We start from the raw sequence: 19,544 nt of genomic DNA, 5'->3' as shown, positions 1-19,544 counted from the left end.
GCTCGACCCGTAAATAACACCCGCACCTGTCGCCCGGCGCCTGTTGCCATAGGGATCCCGGGTATTTTAAGGGACAAGGGGCGGGGAGGGGCTGGGGCCCCGGTCCTGACCCGGCTGGAGCGTGAAGGGACGTTTATTTCCTTAAGGGGCAAGCACCAGAACTGAGGGTCCGATCTCCCAGGTGGCGAGAGAAGGAGCAGGGCAGGGAGCCAAGATTTTTGGTCTCGAGCAGGCCCAGTTGGGAACCAGAATTCCTTTGAGGGAGGAAAGGCTGGGGCCCGGAGTCTAGGGTCCCTGAAAGAGAAAACACCTGGGGACGTCAACTCCTGAGTACTGGGGGGAGGGAGATTGCAGACTTAGAATTCTGGATCAAAAGGGGAATGGGAGCTCGGTCTCTGGGGCCCTGAAGGAAGGTCTGGGGCTCTGTTGTCTGAGAAAGGAGCCCAGGGACTTGGGCTTCTGGGTCACAGGCTGGAGGGAGTGGGGGCCTGGACTCTCGGGTTTGGGGGAGGGAGAGCTGCGGGCCTGGATACCTGGGTCTGAGGGAGTAGGGGCTGGGGGCCTGGACTCCTTGGTCTGAGGGAGGAGGCTGGGGCCCAGATCCCTGGGTCTTGAAGGTAGAATGAGAGACTATGATGCTGGAGTCCTCAGCTCCCCAGGAGGTAGAAAGGGCAGGCCTTGGGAGAGGCTGGGTGTCAGAGGCACAGGAATCAGAGCCACAGTCCTCTTCATTGAGTTTATTAGACCGGGGCACCCCAGAGGACCTTCCATCCAGTTTCACTCCCCCAGGGGCAGGGACAGAACAGCTGTGTGGAATCCCTGTCTCTCCTGGTCTTCAACCCTTCACCCCCACACACAGCCCTTGTGCCCAAGGCCCAGGTGGGTCCCACCTTTCACCAACTCCTTCGCCCATGGTTGGCTGCTCCAGTGGGGCTGGTGTCCCCTGTGGCACTTCCAATGGAGCACACAGCACCCTGGATGTCACTGGGAGTGTCTGTCGGCTCTCTCCAGCCTCGGGCAGGGCCCTGGTGCGAAGGAACTTGTCTCCTCATCCTCAGCACCACCCAGCCCAGGACCACACAGGAAGCCTTAGGAAATGTGTGTTAGATGAATGAATGTATGGGCAAATGAATGAATAGATGAAGTGAGCTGTTGACACACGCACACACATCCCCTCCCAAGCTTGGGAAGGTGCCCACATCAGATGTCACCTCCCTCTACATTCTAACTGGCCGCCCTACCTGTCTCCCGACTCAGGCAACTCTGAGAGGCAGGGCTTGGTCAGCTGGAAGGCCTTGGGAAATTTCTTAAATGAATGGGTGAAACCTGTTCTTCATTTCACTTCACTGGATCTTCCCAGGCCTTGACAGGCTCCAGAGAGGGATTCTGAGTGAGCTTGGTGCTGGTAGCTGGCAGAGCAGCCCTGGGGATGGTCCACCTGCTCTCCCCACCCGGAATCTATGCCCCTCCCAGCCCTGGGTCTCCCCATCTTTCTCAGTATGCCTGTTGTAACAACTCTCATTTCAGTTCTGTCCACCATCTCCCTGTCTCTCCTTTCACAGAAAGGGTACAAACTTTCTTTCGTGTGGAGGTTCTTGTCGCATACCAGGATGGTCTAATCTCCTTTCCCTCCCTCTTTCTTTCTCTTTCCACTCACGCAGAGCCCCAGTCCCCACCACTGCACTGCAATGACCTCATATCAAGGTCATGGTATCAAACCAACAGTCACTTTGCTTTCCCAACCTTCCTCCTGGTCTCGGGCGACCTCATGTTCCCCTTCTGCCCTGATGCACATGCCCCCAGGCTCGGCCGGGGTCACCTCTCCATCCACACTCATCTCCTAGGTCACCTCATCCAGTCCCGCAGCTTTAAACATCTCCTATATGCTGATGTTTCCAAAACTTGTATTTCTAGCCATGACCTCTCCCCCCAGCTGTAGTCTCACATTACCAACTGGCTACCTGATACCCCACTTGGGTTTCCCACAGTCATCTCTTTTAGACCCATGTCCAGAAGAGGACACCCAATTCTTCCACCTATATCCTGACTCCTTCCTGGGGGCCCCCTTTCTGGGGGTACCCAGCAGCATCCACTTAAGAGGCACCTGCCCAATTAAGAGTTCCTCTTTCCCTCACTTTGGTTTCTCTTTCCTTGTCCTGCTACATCCAGTTCGCCTCCACTATAAGCTCTGCTTCCAAAATCCTGTGCCCCCTTCTTCCGTTGCTCTCCAACCTGACTCCATGTGTGTCCAGGCCACCATCGGCCTGAAATGGACTAAGTTCACAGCCCTAACTCCTTACAGCCACTTTCACTCCTAAATCTATTCTCAGCACAACTTGGCTCTATTATTTTGTTTGTTTGTTTAAATAAAAATATAATCATTCTATGCCTGTGCTCATCCTATGGAGTCTAGAATAAAATTCAAGCTTCTTCCCAGGACTACAAGGCCCTACATGATTGGCCTGGTACCAGCCTGCGCTTCTGACCTCACGTGGATTTGCTCACGCTTGTTAACTTGCCAACCACTTCAGAGCCTCCTTGCCAACCTGGGGACTTCTCTGGGCATTTGTGCTACCTGCTGTGGCCAGAAAGCTTGCCCTGTCCTTTTCCTTTTCATAACCCATGTTTCTGTTCAAACGTTACCTCTGCAGGGAGGTCTTCTCAAAGCCCCTGCACGATCTTTGTCACTACATCCTGCCTAGTTTTTAAAGCAGTTCCCCAAAACTGAAATCCTCTTATTACTAATTGTTTGCCTCTCCTGTGGGTTCCAGGATAGCAGGACCTTGACCGTCGGCTCACCATAGGCCTTGGGCCTAGCCTGAGTCTAGAACAGGATGGCACTCAATGACTATTTCTTGAATACTGAAAACAAGCAAGCAAAGAAATGAGTCATTCCTATGCATTATACTCACTTCTAAGTCTTCATATTTCTTCCTAGGCAGATCTCTGGATCTTTCTCTGTTGTTTTACCTCTCCATCTCTGTGCATTTTTATATCTCAGATGTCTCTCTTCTTCATGCACCTTTGCATCAATCTCTCGCCTGTCCTTTTTTCTCACCTCTCTGAATCGCCTTTCTTTTTCTCACTGACTCACCTAGTTTGGGTCTCTATTGCCCTCATCCTTCCTCCCCCATCTCCCCTCCCTCGAGCCTCTCTCCATCTCTCCTCCTCCAACTCCGCTCCTATTTCTCTCCCTCTGCCCATCCTCTACTTCTTTCTTGCTTTTTGGCCTTTGGACCCTAGAAACCACTATCCCCTATCGAGTTCTGCCCCCTCCTCCACCAAAGAGCCCCATCTCCCACCAAACTTGCGTCTTCCTGTCCCCCTTCTCTCCATTGATCATCCCTACACCAAGTTCCAGTCTTGCTAATTTGTATTCCTTGCCCCACATTTCCCAGCATCTCTCCCTGACATTGCCTGGTGCCATTGCTGCCCACTCCCTCTATGTCCCATCTGTCTTCCCAGGGGACTAGGATCCCCTGCGTGGCGGGCAGGACCTGAATCATCTCTGCACTCCCAGCATCTTGCAGTACGGGGCTTGGCACCTGGGAGACCTCAGGAAATATTTGCTGAGCCAATGAAGGAACACCCACTAAGCACCAGCCCTTCTGTGTCCTCAGTGACCTTCAAACTCATACTCCTCTCCACCCCCACAGCCCTTGTCCAGTTCAACTGCCCTCCTCTCACTGCACCCGTCTCATCCCAGGAGGCTCCTTTTAACACCACCTGATTCTGCACTTCGCCTGCTCAAAGCTCTCCCGTGTCTCCTCACTACCCTTAGGACATCCCAACCCCTCTGCCTGGAACTCCAGCACCTCACACTCTGGCTTCTAGCCGCTTCTCTGGGCTTACCTCTCGCCCCCATGCCCTGCACTGTTTCACTCCCCCAGGCCTTTGCCCGAGTAGTTCTTTTGCCCAAAAGCCTTCCTCACCCCTTCATCATCTGGCAGACTCCTTCTGAAACCCAGGCTGGGCCTGACATTCTCCGGGAAATTTCTGAGTACTGCCCACTCCTGGCAGCTGGTCACTCTGCTGTTGAAGGTGCTCATCGTGGTAGTCCTGCCTAGATTGTGGTGTTTAAAGGCTCCTGTCGGGTCTGCTTCATTGTTTCACCTCAGGGTATCCTGATTTTAGTGCACTGCTGCCTGGTACATTAGCAGCTCAAAAATGTCAGCAAGTGAATGGCTGAATGAATGAATGAAACACTAATCTGTAAGTCCCAGCACCTTTCCTGCATGCCAGACACCATTCCTGTGCTTCAGTGTTTGTGCCATTATCTGCTTCCTCCCACTAGTGTGAACTTCAAGGACCAGTGCCTGTTTGATGCTGAATTCCAGCATGTCTCTGCCTCTAACTCTCATCTCTTGAGTTCCTGCTTCCCCTTTGTACACCATTCACAATGTGCTCCTACTGAAAGCCATTCATTTCATGGCTCCCCACTGCCCTCAGAATAATGTTTAAACTCCACACCTAACCTAGAAGTCTCCAGTCAGTCTGGCCCTGCCCATGTCTCCAGCCTCACGTTGTTACAGATGCACCTGGCTCACTACTAGGTGGCTTTCTCTGGAAGCTCCTCCTGCCCCAGGGCCTTTGCATATGCTGTTCTCCGGCTAAACACTTCCCCCCAGCTTCACTTGGCTAGCTTGTCATCCTTTCAGTGTCAGCTAAAATATCCCTTCCTTTCAATCTGGGTTAAGCCCCTCTGATGGAGCATTTTGTAGCACTTTGGATTTCTCATATATCCTAACGGCAACTTACTGTTGTGCAGTTTTCGATTGTCTGTCTAATGCACAAGAGATGTAAACTCCATAAGGACGTTGGGGGCCCTGTTTGTCTTCCTCGCTGTGTATTCAACATTCAGCACAATGTCTAGCACTTAGGTGCACAAATAAATTGCCGGTAATAAATGAAAATAGTAAACCCTTGTGGAATAATGAATGAAAAAATAAATGAATGTCCACGTCCATGCCTTGTCACTCCACCTTTCCTCACCCCTTCTCTTTACCTGTCTCTTGATATAGAGCATATAGTTTGTAGGTATAACTATATATTCGTGAGTTATGGGCCCCTCTCCAGGAGTTGGGCTGGGTTGGGAGTCCCTCCCGCCCCCCGCCCCGCCCCCACATGCACACAGCAAAACATTAAAAAGAAAACATCTCAAAACTGCAAAAAACACCACAGCCCTCCCCCCTCCCCCCAACCCCACAAAAAAATAAAACACGACGTTCCCTCACACGGCCCCTCCCTTCCCTCCCCTTACCCCTCCATCGGGGTCCCTGATCCCTGATGGGGGGGTGGGGGGGCCTCCCCGCCTCCGGGGGATGGGGAGGGGTCGCAGGGGTAAGGCCAAACAGTCTCCAGCGCGCTCACGGGGAAGGAGGGAGGCACCTCCAACCCCTGGCAGCCTCGTTGCACGCGCGCCCGCGCACGCGCCCCGGCCACGCCCCCCGGCGCCCCCGGCGCGCCCCTACACCGGCGTGGTTTTCCTGTTGAGGGTGTTGGTGTTGGAGGCGGCGGTCTCCTTGGCCAGGGTCCCAGGGGCGGGCGCGGCGGGCGCTGGTGGGGCAGGTGCGGGCGCGGCTGGGGGCCCGGTTACAGTGACCGTGACGCCTCCGCCCGCCTCCTTGGGGAAGGCGTTGTGCAGCGTGAGGAAGCCAGGTGCCCCCCCGCGGTCCCGCTCGGCGCCCGCCCCGCCGCTCGCGCCCCCAGCCGCGCCGCCGAACGCCCCGCCGCCGGCCCCCGCCAGCCCCGCCGCCACGCTGCCCTTGGACGGGTCGCGGCTGAGCGTGTACATGGAGATGTCCGTGGATGCGAAGCCTGGACCCCCGGCGCCGCCGGGAGACGCGTCCCGCGACGGCGATGGCTCGCTGGAGCGGGAGCTAGAGCGGGAGCGGCGGCGGTAGCGGAAGCGGTAACTGGGCAGACGGAGGATGGCCGAGGGGCCGCTCCCGCCACTGCCGCCCGCGCCCCCGCCGGCCTTGAGCAGGTCCGAGCGAGACTGGCAGTGTGCCTCGCGGCTGCGCTCGATGTAAATGTTGACGGCCAGCACGCCGATCACCTCGGCCAGGATGAATGACAGCCCGCCAAAGTAGAAGGACCAGCCGTACGAATAGTGGTTCTTCTTTTCCTCGTCCCGCTTCGGGCCCGGCTCGCCCGCGTTGGCAGAGATGTACACGATCACGCCGATGATGTTGCTCAGGCCTAGGCGGGGACGGTCAGACGGGAGCCTGGACGCCATCCCCGACCCGGACGCGCCCCGCCTCCGCCGACCTAAGCTGCGCCCCGAAAATACAGGCCCCGCCGGATGGTCCGAGCCCCCTCCCAAGTGTTATAAACTCCTCTCTAGCTGGCCCAGTTTCCGCCTCCAGGTAGCTAGGGACACTCTCCAAATGGTCCAGACTTAAACCCATCAGGTTTAAGCCCCACCCCCAGATGGTCTAGGCCCCGCACTTAATGGTCCAGATGGTCACATTCCCATCCCAGGTGGTCTAAACTCTAACCCAGTTGGTCCAGGTCCAGCCCCAAGACGGCCTAGGCCCCGCCCCCAGGTAGCCTCGGCCATGCCCCAAATGGTCCAGACTCCACCCTGGGTGGTCCTTGCCCTGGCTGGCCCAAGCTCCATGCCCTTGATGGTCTAAACTCCTCCTCAGCTGGTACAGGTACCGCCCCAGATGGTCTAGGCCCTGTCCTCAGATAGGGTAAGCTCCATCCCCCTGTTTAGCTAACCCCGCTCCCTGCATATGTTCACCCATCCCCAACGCACCCCCCCCCCCCCCCCCCCCCCCCCGCTCTTTACGCTAAATCCGCCCACTTCTCTGGGTTCCACTTCTTCAAAAAAGTTCTGCCCCCTGGAATCTCCAGCACTTCTCATTTTGGGTATTACGGGGGTCTTACCCTTAATGACATGCCTCACTCGGAGTTGGTCTGGATGGTTTCCCTGGACCAGCCCCACTTCTTGGATCCACCGGGATCCACAAGGTCCGCCCCGTAAAGCAGGCTCCTCTACATCTTCTTCCAAATTACTTTCTCCCTCTGCAATGCCCAGCTCTGCCCCTCTATCTTCAAGACCCCAATTCTGTCTAAAGGTCCCATCCCATCTCCCAAGTTCCTCCCCTTACGTCATCAGAACCGCGGGCTTTGGAACCTAATCTCCTCGCATCCCGGATTACGCACTAGACACCTTTCTTTGCTGGGTTCACTCGCCCCAAAACGGCGCAAAGACGACACCTACCTTCTCCAGAGGGTGACGATGGAGCTTGGGAAGAGCCTAGGCAGGCTCCGGGCCCCAGGAGGCTCCCGGGGCAAGGTGGCTTTACGGCGCGCGCGGGCACACACACACACACACACACACTCACAGACACGCGTGGCTTCGCATGTGGGCCGCCCCCTCCCTCTGCCTCTCACCTGCTGCCACGAACAGGATCCCTGCGCCCAGAATGATGTTCCTCTTGGACTTGTAGACCCGGGAGGCTGCCACACACACGCCCCCGAGCAGCAGCAGGATGGCGCTGAGGATGGGGAAGATGCTGGAGGCCCGGACAACTCCTGCCAGGGAGAAAGAAGAGGAGAGGGTGGGGAGTCCAGGGTGGTAAGACGCAGCCGCCTGCGCGTCTTCTCCACTGGTCCCTACCTAGTTCCCTTCCTATGTTCTAGTTATTTTTGGCTTCATTCGCTCTCCTTCTTAAAGTTTCTCTATTTCTCGATCTGATTTCCTCTCTCTTTTTGTCCTTTTCTTTCTTCCTTGGTCTATTTTTCTCTTTCCTGGCATTTTATTTCTTTTACCACTAAATCACTCTGCCTCTTTTTCTCTGAACTTCTGTCTCTGTGCACTCCCTCCCTTTCTTTTTCTTTCTCATACACTCCTTGACTTCCTTTCTGTGTATTTCTTTTCTCCAGATCCCTCTATGAAATCTCTTATTTCTCTCCCCTCTCCCCTTTCCTGCCTGGCTTCATTTATAGCTCTGGGTTTCCCTTTCTCGCTCCTTTTATCTCTCTGCAATCCTTTCTATCCACCCCCCAAACCCCAGGCAAACAGATTTTATGATTTCTGAGTCTGGCTGAGGCCCCAGCCAATCATAATTCAGGAATTGCCGCGTTCTCGGGGTAGCTACCAATCGCATCACATGCTTCCCCAGCCCGCTCCTGAGAGTGGCCAGTCGGCGCCGCAGATTGCCTCACAGCCCAGAGATAAACGGCCAATCCCAGCCCAGAGAGCGACAACCAGTCACAGCGCTGAGTTGCCGCCGGTGCCCCGGACAGCACGGCGGCCAACCAGCTCTCGGGATCCCCCGTCAACCCGCCCCAAGGTGAGAGGAGGGGGCGGGAGAAGGACTACCGTGTCAACCCTGGACCTAAGGATCTCAGTGTCTGGATTTGGATTGGCTAGCACATTCATCTCTGCGTGTCGATCTAAGTGACCGGCCCCTCTCCCGTCCCCGCCCTCACCCCCGCAGTCCCGGACCCCACGTACGGAGCAGATACTCCGCGCTGTCATGGTCGTAGTCCGTGTCCTCCGGGAAATGGTTGATCTTCACGCAGACGCCTCTTTTCAACCCTGAAGCGGGGTAGGGGTGATGCGGGTCTTAAGAGTTGGGGGAATCCCCGTGAGAGAAGACCCTCCCCTTCCATAAATCCCTTATCTCTCCGGACTGATTGGGAGACAGGAAGTCCTGGCTCCTGAGCCTGTCTGGGCATCTGGGACAAACTTTCAACCTCTCTGGCCTTAGTTGCCCCACGACTTAAAAAGAAAACACAGAAAAAGAAAAAAAAAAATCCTCCAACACTCACTAAAAGGCCACCAGGATTTTTCCCTGAAAACCTGGACTAGGACGCACAACCTCTCTGGCTTTGTTTTTCCCTGTGTAAGAAAGACATTGGTTTCAGCAATGTCAAGGCGCCCTTCTAACTCTGAACTTGTTGACGAGTCTGAAAATGCGTGGGAAAAGGAAGGCGGCTGCAGAGGGCGAGGACTACATTTCCCATGAGGCCCTATGAAGTCTTGAGTCCTACTGAATGGGGGGGGTGAGCGACCACAGTGGGTCATGGGAGCTGTAGTTCTCTTCAGTCCTGTGTATAAGGAATGGGATTCCCAGTGTCTTACCAGGAATCGGCTGGAAGGAAATGGAATGGTTGGAGCAAGCAGAGGCACGTGAAGGGGAATGCCTGTAGGCATTCAGTCTCACCCTCTTCCACCACCTCAGAATCCTATCCTCAGATCCGGACCTCACACCCTTTGGGAATTTATTATCTCATCTTTGAGGACAGTTCGTGTTCTAGCATATAGCTGGAGATTGCTATATAAATAAGCATAAATATAAATACATCTCTTTTCCTTTCTTCTCCAAGCTCCTTCCCACCTCCATGCCTTTGCCCAGGTGTGGAACATTCCACTCACATCCTTCCTTGATCAAACACCCTACAAGTGGACAGCTCACGGAGGACCTCCGGGAAGCAGTCCCTGCACTGACGCATGCGCACACACTCAATCCTCCCACTGAAGTTGGGTCAGGTTCCCCCTCTGGGGTGCAGCAGCTCCCTGTGCTACCCCCTTTTTGGCATGTATCCAGTTGATTTATGAGTTTCTTCTTAGCAAGCTGAGAGTTTCTGCAAGGGTGGGGGCGTGGAGGCTGATTCCTCTGTGTGTCTCTAGAATTGCCAGGTAGAAAGAAGGCCTCAAGAAATGGCTGTCGAGTGAATGAATGAATGAATGAACGAATGAACCAATGAACGAATGAATGAGTATAAGGATAGCAGAAAGGGAGATTAGAAGCAGAACATGACAGGGAAAGGAGTGAGGATAAACACAAGGATTAGGAAGAAGGAATATAAGGCAGTGAGTAATTCCGCTAAGAGCTAACATTGTTAAGTGCTTCCTAGGAGCTCCCCAGAGTCCCATGAAATAGATAATGTTATTGGCGTCGTGCAGAGGCCAAACATTGGGAATCGGAGTCCCACTGCTTGATAATGAAGCCCGGCTCCACCACATCCTTATTCTGTAACCTTGTTGGCATTACTTAGGACAACTTGCTTCACATAGAGAAAGGGAATAATAAGACCTACCTCATGGGGTTGATGTGAGGATTGAATCCAGGTAAAGAGATTTAGCACTTTGCCTGGATCACAACTAAGTGCTCAGTCGTTCAGTCAACATGCCCATTGTCCAGATGAGGAAACAGAGGCACAGAAAGGGTTCAATTCACAGCTGATGGATGGTAGAAGCAGATTCAAACATAGCAGTTTGCCCTACTTGGATGTAAGCATATGTGCTGTTCACCAGTGTGTTCCCAGCCTCTAGAACAATGCCTAGTGTATAAGTGCTTAATAAATATTTTTATGAAAGAATGATTGAATGGGCCAACAAGCACGTGAAAAAATGCTCAACATCACTAATAGTGAGGGAAATGCAGACCAAAATCACAATGAGATACCACCTCATACCCATTAGGATGGCTACTATAAAAATTAATTAATTAATTAGCTAATTAATTAATTAAATAAGTGTTGACGAGGATATGGAGAAATTGGGACCCTTGTGCACTGTTGGTGGGCATGTAAAGTGGTGCAGTCATTATGGAAAATAGTATGGAAGTGCCTCAAAAAATTAAAAACAGGATTACTATATGATCCAGCATTTCCACTTTGGGGTATATACTCAAAATAATTGAAAGCAGGTTCTCTAAGAAATATTTGTACACCCATTTTCATAGCAGCATTATTCACAATGGCCAAAAGCAACCCAAGTGTCCATCAATGGATGAGTGAATAAACAAAATGTGGTCTATACACTCAATGGAATAGTATCCAGCTGTAAAAAAGAAGGAAATTCTGACACGTGCTACAACATGGATGACACTTGAGGACATTATGTTCAGTGCAATAAGCCAGTCACAAAAACACAAATACTGCATGATTCCACTCCTATGACATACCTACAGGAGAAAAGTCACAGAGACAGAAAGTAGAATGGTGGTTGCCAGGAGCTGGAAGGAGAGGAAATGGGGAATTATTGTTTAATGGAGACAGAGTTTCAGTTTTGCAAGATAAGAAGAGATCTGGAGATGGATGGTGGTGATGGTTGCACAACAATGTAAATAACAGCACTAAACTGTACACTTAAAAATAGTTCAAATGATAAATTTTATGTTATGTGCATTTTATCACAATTTTTTAAAAAGAAAGAAAGAATGAATGAACGAATATACACCTCTCAAGTACAAACTCTTACCCATCAGCACATCCAGTATGGTGTGTAGGTAAGATTGAGGGTTCAAGTCCTCTCCTTTCCTGAATGGGATCCAATACTTCTCTCACAACATTAGTGATAATTAAATGAGAGTAAGCACGGAGAGTACACAGCATGCAGACTCTGTCAGCAGATCAGTGGTTACAGCAGGAATGATAACTAGTACTTCCTGAGGGCTAACCACACACCAGGCACTGCTCCAAGCAGTTGACAGGTATTAACGCACTTAATACTTATGACAAACCCTAGGGGCCCAAAGCAACAACAGGTCCCCTGCTTTACAGGAGAGGAAACTGAGGCATGGGGTGAAAGAAGCTGCTGAGACCCATGCAGACGGTAAGGCATGGGGAAGCAAGGGTAGCTGGGCTTCCGAGGTGAAGCGTGTTGGCTTTGGTGGCTACAAGGACGGACTCTGGACTCACATGCCAGGGCTACCCTGAGCCTCCGTGTCCTCATGACCTTATAGTGTTTGAAAAGAGTTCAGTGAAACACACCGTCAAGTGAAGGACACTCAGGGGTTAGGGGGCATCCTCTGTGTGTTATATGACTTGATTGAGCTGGGACTTTCCATGTGTGGCGATGGCAGTGAGGTGTCCCCAAGTGTTTCCGGGAGCCTGCCTCACACAGACCTGGGTAGACTGGAGTGAAGGCAGAATGGGCTGCATTAAGGACACGTGAAGAAGAGGGTTCCAGCAGGCTCTGCCCCTTACATGTTGGGTGACTATGTGGCTGTCTCCCTACCCCTTTCTGGCCATTAGCTTCTTGCTCTGACAAACACGAGAGATAATAATACCTTCCCCTGGTACAGTTAAGAGTGGGATAACTCCACGAGATAATAAGGCATGCAAAGTGCTGAGCACAGGAGCTCTGTATAGTCGGCTTGAATAAATGGGCTCTGGGTCCCGGTTGTTGTGTAATGAGTAAGGACCTGGGATTGTAGCTGAGATTCCTGGGGAGGGGTCAGATCCATACAGATGCCACCAGCCCCGGGTGGCTCTTGGGCACTTGAAACTTGGCAATTGAGATGAGCTGTGAGTGTAAATTACTCACTGATTTTAGACTTAGTATGAAAAAAATTGCATATTTCATTAATAACGTTTTATATTGATTACATGTTAAAATGATAAGATTTTAGCTCTGCTTGGTTAAATAAAATATATTGCTAACCTTTATATGAGTGTATTATATGGTATAAATGATATTCATTTACTTTTTCCTGTTTACTTGTTTTAACGTGACTACTAGAAAAATTTAAATCATGTATGCCGTCTGTGTGATGTTTCTGTTGGGACATGCAGACAAGACCCTGGGACTTCTGGATTATCAAGGAGCAGGGACTCGGGGCTTAGTCATCTGGATTCCGAATAATAATAAGAACAACACATTATAAACTGCATTACCTAGCCCTTACACTGTGCCTGCTAGCCTTTTAAATGCTTTACACATACTAACTAATTGACCCCCTCCATAACCCTGTGGTTAGGGGCTGTTCTAATCCCCATTTCACCAAAGATGGAAATAAGGCACAGAAACGTGAAATACATGGCTCAAGGTCACCATGCTGTGTGTAGCAGACAGGAGATAAACCCGATCACTGCATTTTCCTGAGCCTGTCAGAGATGGGGCTGGACCCCAAGAATTCCGGGGGACACAGTGCCTTCAGGAGGAACTGGCTCAATGGGACCAAGTTCTACACTCCTGGATCCCCGATGGGCTGGAGGTTGGTGGATATGTTGCTTTGTTCTCCTAGGAAACAAAACAGGCCCGGATTCAAATCTAGACTCTACTGTGCATTAGCTGTGTGACCTTGGGAAAGTCGTTTCGCTTCTCTGAACCTCAGCTTCCATTTCTAGCACATGGGGATTTAATAGTACGTACTGCACAGGGCTCTTGTGAGCATTCAGTGACAAATGAATGACAATTATGGTAACAAGAAAGTCAGCCTGTATGCACCCCCTCCTTATGACACTTCCTTTGCCTTCTGGGACACCCTCTTCCTCATTTCACCCAAACCTCTGTGGCCACTCCTTTCTCACCTCTTTCTGCTGGCTTCTCATCTCTTTGATTGTCTTTTAATAGTGGACTAGCTCAGGTTGCAGCCCTTCAACTAATTTTTTGCTGTCTCTTCTCGTTCTCATCCATTCATATGCCAGACCCCCAGTTTGTATCTAGCCAAGACTGTCCCCTGAACTCTGGCCTCATATCATATTGCTGACAGCCTAGATCAAGGGTCTGCAAACTGCGGCCCATGGGCCAAACCCAGTGAAAAGTGGGCTTTACATTTTTTTAATGATTGAAAAAATATCAAGAGACTATTTTGTGGCAAGTGAAAATAAAACTCAAATGTCAGTGTCTGTAAGTGGAACACAGCCATGGTCATTCACTCACATGCCATCTCTGGTTGCTTTCGGTCACGGTCCTGACAGCCTGTATGCTGCACAAAGCCTAAACTATTGACTGTATGGCACATTACAGGCCCTTTACCTTGCTCACCGCTGTCCTAGGTGATGGTATCTATAATAGGCATTTTAAACTCAACACTTCCAAAACTGAGCTCAGGATAGCCCTCCTTCTCCTAAATCAGATGAGAGAAACAAAAATAAAGAAAATGGAATACCTGCTGTGCCATCTTATGAACGCCCCCAGGCCCCATTCTCAAGCGCTCAAGGCTCGCTGTCTTAGAGAAGTGATTCCCAACTACAGGTAATTGTATTCCTAGTCTAGAGACAGTTGTCACAACTGGGAGGTGCTACTCACATTTGGAAGGTAGAGGCAGGATGCTGCTAAATACCCTACAATACCCAGGACAGCCCCCCACAACACGCAAAGACCATCCCAGAATGCCCACCACTGCGAGGTTGAGAAACGCTGCTTTAGAGATGCCCCAGCTCTTCTCTCTCATACCCCCTAACTGCCCCACCAGCAGCTCCTGCCTGCTGTTGCTTTGAAACCTGGTCTGAATTCAAACCACCTTCTCAAACTCCACCACTCGAACCCCAGACAAGCCCCCTCCTGCTTTCCCTCTTGCCTTCCCCTTAATTTCCCAACACAGCAGCAACAGCCATCCTGTTAAAATTTAAGTCAGCTCACATCACGCCTCTGCTTGAGAAGCTGCGATGCAGAAAGCAAAAGACCCTGCTGAACCTAGAAGGACATATGAGATCAGGGCCCTCCTACCTGGTCCCCCTAACGCACCCTGCCCAGCCACTCAGCCTCCCCGTGGTCTTACCTCAGAGCCTTTGCTCTGGCTCTTTCTATAGCCTGAAGCCTGCTCCTGCAGGCAGCTATATGGCCCCATGTCTCACTTCCTGCAGACCTCCACTCACGTCACTGCCAAGCCTCCTTCACCACAATTTCACACACTTCCACATCTCCTCTTTAGCTCTTTTTCCTCCTTGGCACTTAGTTCTATCTAACACCCTAAATGTTTTATTAATTATTTCTCTTATTATCTGTTCCTCTCTCTAGAATATGACATATAAAAACAGGGATTTTTTTTTTGTCTGCCTTTTTTTTTTTCACTGCTGTAGTCCCAGAATCAAGAATAGTTCCTGGCACATAGTATACACTTAATAAATATTGGTTGTTGAATGAATGAATGAATGAATGAATGAATGAATGAATGAATGGCATTCTTACTCTATGCCCTATGCTGCCCTAGGGATTGAAGGATGAAAGCCAGCCCACTTGGCTCTGTGCCTGGTGCTCGGTCAGTCCAGTGAAGGAACCTGAAGTCAAATACTCACCGAGGCAAAAAGTAACACAACGAGAGAAGTGGTCAAAATGTGAAGCAATAGGGAGCCAAGGCGGCTGTGGGGAAATGGAAACCCCATGTGTGATCTGAGGAAGCAGCTGCTACTCAGATCCAGACCATCGTGGCCGCTGCAGAATGCAGGCCCTGTGCTGTCAGTACTTCCATTAGTTCAAAAGAAGCCGGAAATCGATTTTCAATGTGAAATCTCCCTATTTTTAAATGTTGGCAACTGATTCAGATTTGGGTTTCAGTTTGAAACACTCCACATGCCAACCAAAGCATATCTGCAAGTCCCTTCCATCACACCTGAGTTCTCTTGGCTCTGCCCCTTCCACAGCTGGGTGACCTTGGGCAAGTTGGCTTAACCTTTCTGAGCCTCAGTTTCCTCATCCCTAACAGGAGAGCGACACCCAGCTCACAGGATTTAATGAGATAATAACATTCCCCGCTCATCAGAAGTGCTCTCAGCAAAACACAGGAGGAGAGGATGGAAAAAAGAGGGGCGAAAAGGAGAAGTGGAGGGATATCAGTCCTTTTGGGGCCCAAGGGGGAGTTTCGGGACTGGCTAGTCCCACTCAGTATTGTAGACGGGCTCTGAGGAAGTCCACAGGAGTGAAAAGATAGCAGTCACCCAGGGGACAGATGCAGAGGGATCTAGCAGGACAGAGGCTGTGACAGGGAGAGTAGGACGGGGGGGGGGGGGGGGGGGGGGGGGGGGGGGGGAACAGAGATGGAGGTTAGAAAAGGCAGTGGGACCAAAGAGCAAGGAGGTCTGGAAGGAGGAAGAGAAGAAGGAAGGCTGGAATGGAGGAAAGGTGAAACAGCCATCGGGAAGCCGAGGGGGGATAAGGAGCAGGGTGGGAGTTGGAAGAAGTCCTGACGGGCAGCGGCAGGCAAGACCAGAAGGTACAGCGTCAGGCAAGAAAAGAGGAGAGGGCGGTGAGGTACGGCGAGCAGGGCCTGACGCGGGGGAGAGGCCTCCAAAGCGAGGCAGAGGGTTGGAGGAGATGGGGAAGGGGCTGCGAATGGGGGCACTCAGAGCTCTGGGGTAGGATGTGGGAGAGGGAAGATGCAGTGGGGCAGGAAGCAGGGGAGGGGGGCCGTCTTAGAGGAGGGAGGTCAAGAAAAGTGGTGGGAGGGCAGCCGGGAGAAGCACAGGGCCCGGAGGAGAGGAGTGCAGGCATAGGGGCAGAGAGAACCCAAGTGAGCAAGGTGAGAGGGGACCAGAAACACTAATGAAGGAAAGAAGATAAGGGGGTTCAGAGGGGCCGAGGCAGCGAGTGCAGACACGGGGGGAGGCCTGAATGGGGTTCACCTAGGGGGGACTCAGACGAAGGCCAGGATGCAGGGGGTTGAAAGGATGGAGAAGGGTTACCGGGGAGCCTGAGTGGGGAGCAGCAGGAGAAGCAGGGCCACCCATAGGGACCACTGGGGAGATTCAGGAGAGGCGGGGGAGGGGCTCAATGGAGGGGCACAGCGGGCCCCCACCTACCTTCCAGGCAGCAGATCCTCCAAAGGCCCGAATGGGTGAGGCCGCCGGGGTCCTTCTTCTCCGAGGAGCCGCCGCCCCCTCGGTGGGGCGGCCCGTCGTCGGGGGCCGTCAGATTGGTGGTGTTGCAGATGAGAGCGCGCGTGTACAGCCAGTAGTCGGTGCTGATGGCAATGGTCATGAGGCCGAAGGCGGCGAAGGCTCCCACGGTTGTCAGCAGCACCTGCACCCCTTTCTCACACCACAGGCCCCTCTCTTCGTTCCAGCGCTTCAGCGACTCCAGTTTGACCACGGGCAGCCGGGGGGCCGTGGGCCACCACCGGGGCAGCGGGGGCGGGGCCGTGCCGGCGGTTGGGGGGGTCACAGCGCAGGCAGAAGTAGGGGGGCCTGGGCCCAGTGGGGCTGGGGAGGGGGAGGCGAGGACGAGGCTCGGCCGGGAGGGGTCAGAGGGCAGCCATGGTCACCAGCTGGTGGAGGGCAGGCAGCAACAGAAAGGGTTAGACCAGGAGGCACCAGTACCTTCGCCAGCCTCCCTAGGCCCCCCACTCCAAAAAGAACCCCACTATTTCCTTGGTTGAACAGACTACTTCCACTATGCTTCCCACTGCCTCCCTTTCTGTGAAAAATCTCCCTCTGCCCAGGAAATCTTCCCACTGACTCCACTAACCCCAGAAATAGCCCCACAATCCCTGACACTCTAGAACACTCCTCCAGCCCCCTCCTGCTCCTCCCTTCTGGTCACTGTCCTCACCACTGGGAAAACCGTCCCTCACTCCAGCCCCCCTCCGCCCCCACCCTGTGCTCCTCCTCCCAAGGCCTTGTCCCTTCTTCCTCTCCTACAAGGCCCCCATCACCATTCTCCACGTACATTTCTACTTGCTTCCTGTGTTCCAGACAAGTTCCCCCTCTTCACCTACTGTGTCCCCTATCCAAGAAGCATAAACCCTTCGATCTCTCTTCAGCTAAACAGAAAATCTTCCCAAGAATTCTCACCGTTTGCACAACCTGGAAGAACCACATGGTTGCCAACACTACCACCTCCCCCCCAAACACATCATCTCCTCCGCCCGGGAACCCCCTTCCCTGAGCAGACCCCTCAGTCGTTGGACCAAGGTTCTAAACCTCCAATGCACCTTGAAAAGGTCACCAGAGGCCCTTTCAAGCTACTGATACCTGAGTCCCACCTGAGAAATTCTTATTTCATTGGTCTAGTCTGGCGTGGCCCTGAGCAGCTGGGCTTTCAAAAGCTCCCTGGGGGATTTTGATGGGCAACCAACACTGCATTGGACTCACTGGTTTAGAAGAATGCCCCCCATCTCCATCACACCCCCTCTAACAGCCCCCAAGATCTCCCTTGGACTATCCCCATCCCCTACTATGTCTTTGACTCAAGAAAACCCCCCGTTATTTCCTTTGCTTAACGAAGTCTTCTGAGTCTGGCCCCCACTATCTCTACAACTTAGACAAACTCATCATGACCATCACTTTCTCCTTCTGCATTTGGAAAAATTTCTTCCATGAGCTCCATGGCATTTTCTACTTATAGGAATCCCTTCCTCCAGACCCTCAATTCCTCCGCATTCAGAATCTCCCCAGCTGGCCCGCAGCCCACTGCTGTCTAAGGAAACCCACCCCGCCCACTCCTCTGCCCTTCCACCATCTCCCACTCCTCCAACCCCCACCCCAGGGCAAACCTCCTTATCTCATCACACCGGATAAACCCCCCAACTCAAGATTTCCCCAACTCACTTGGACCTCCCACTCTCTTTCTGTGTTACAAGAACCTTCCTCCCCCTGCCCTGACTTCTTTACATCATGAAGAATCCCCTTTACTCCTGCCCTCTTCTCCGCTCACTCCAACCCCCAGCACCTCATCTACTCAGGAAAATCCCCTTCCTGCCCCCAGACTTCCCTTCTAGGGAACACCCCCAGGACTGCCCCTACTATGTCTCCTGTACAGGAACATACATTGTACATGCATTTTCTTCCAAATTTAAAAAGAATCCCTCCATAGACAATGCCCCTCAGAAAAACAATGATCTCCAAGACTACAACTCTCTTTCAGTCAGGAATAATTTCCCACTCTGCACCCCTCCCCCCAGTGTCCATTCATTTCCCTCTTCCAAAGCAGTCCCACCACCACACTCCCAGCCCTGCCTTCCGCCCCTTACCCCAACCCTCCTTCTAGGCATGTGTCATTTACCTCCTTCCACCACTCACTCTTTCCTACACTTTGTCCCTAAGCCCCCTATTATAGTTAAAAGCCTGGAAGCCATAGAAGGGGAAGAAAACTACGCAGGGTCCCAGTACCAGGGTGACCTTGGCCTCTTCTGACCCCATCAGCTGGCCCCCACTAAGTCTGCTCCAAGGAGGGGCAGTTAAAAAAGGTTGTCTATGGGGGGTGTCTCTATGGCAACTGGGCCCAGTGCCCCACACACGTGTTCTCTCCCCCACCTCAATTCCTGCCTTCCCATAAGCAGTCCCTACCCCAGCCCCATTTATCAGACACTGGACACTGACGCCCCCAGCCTCCCTCTCCTTGCTGCTGGCCCCTTCCTCTCTTTCCTCTCCATGCATACGCTGAGTTTCCTCTCCTCTCCATCTCTGGGCCTCTTCTCTCCGGATCTGTGCCCCTCACCACCAGCACCACCACCTCCACTGTCCTAACAAATTTCTGCTCCCACCCAGGTGAGCCTGTGACCTCAGGATGTACCCTTCCCCCTGCTGGGCCCCCTACAACCCAAGATAAGGAGGAAATGGAAACAGGAAATAAATGAAGGAAATTCTTCATCAAGAAAAGATTTGAAGACCTTTTCTGTTGTCGATTTGGGGGGCAATCTATTTGGCTTTAGGGGCTGTTCCTTTAGTCCATCTGTCGGCGGCAGCAAAGGAGGAGGGAGCAGGGGACCCCCAATTCTAAAGCTTCCGGATATGACAGGGGTCACCGTCCCCTCTCCCTCTGAAGGGGACCAGCTCCTTCCTCCAGAACTAGTGGATCACAAACCCTTCATTCTACATCCACCCACCTCCGATCAATAAAAAGATCTGTCTCACCTCTG

The 19,544-nt window shown here is 52.4% G+C and overlaps 1 protein-coding gene across 1 annotated transcript; it reads right to left on the bottom strand.

Moving 5' to 3' along the window:
• Positions 1-728: 728 nt before the first annotated feature.
• CACNG8 (calcium voltage-gated channel auxiliary subunit gamma 8) lies at positions 729-16,933 on the bottom strand (the record flags this gene model as incomplete). The annotated part of the gene is made up of 4 exons (XM_033129288.1): positions 729-6,201; positions 7,405-7,545; positions 8,471-8,554; positions 16,489-16,933. Coding segments are annotated over 4 exons (1,404 nt in total), but the record flags the coding sequence as incomplete, so codon positions are not given.
• Positions 16,934-19,544: the final 2,611 nt, after the last annotated feature.

Source organism: Rhinolophus ferrumequinum, chromosome 15 (assembly GCF_004115265.2).
Source record: "Rhinolophus ferrumequinum isolate MPI-CBG mRhiFer1 chromosome 15, mRhiFer1_v1.p, whole genome shotgun sequence".
Classification (NCBI taxonomy): domain Eukaryota; kingdom Metazoa; phylum Chordata; class Mammalia; order Chiroptera; family Rhinolophidae; genus Rhinolophus; species Rhinolophus ferrumequinum.
This window is presented reverse-complemented; position numbering and strand designations above follow the sequence as displayed.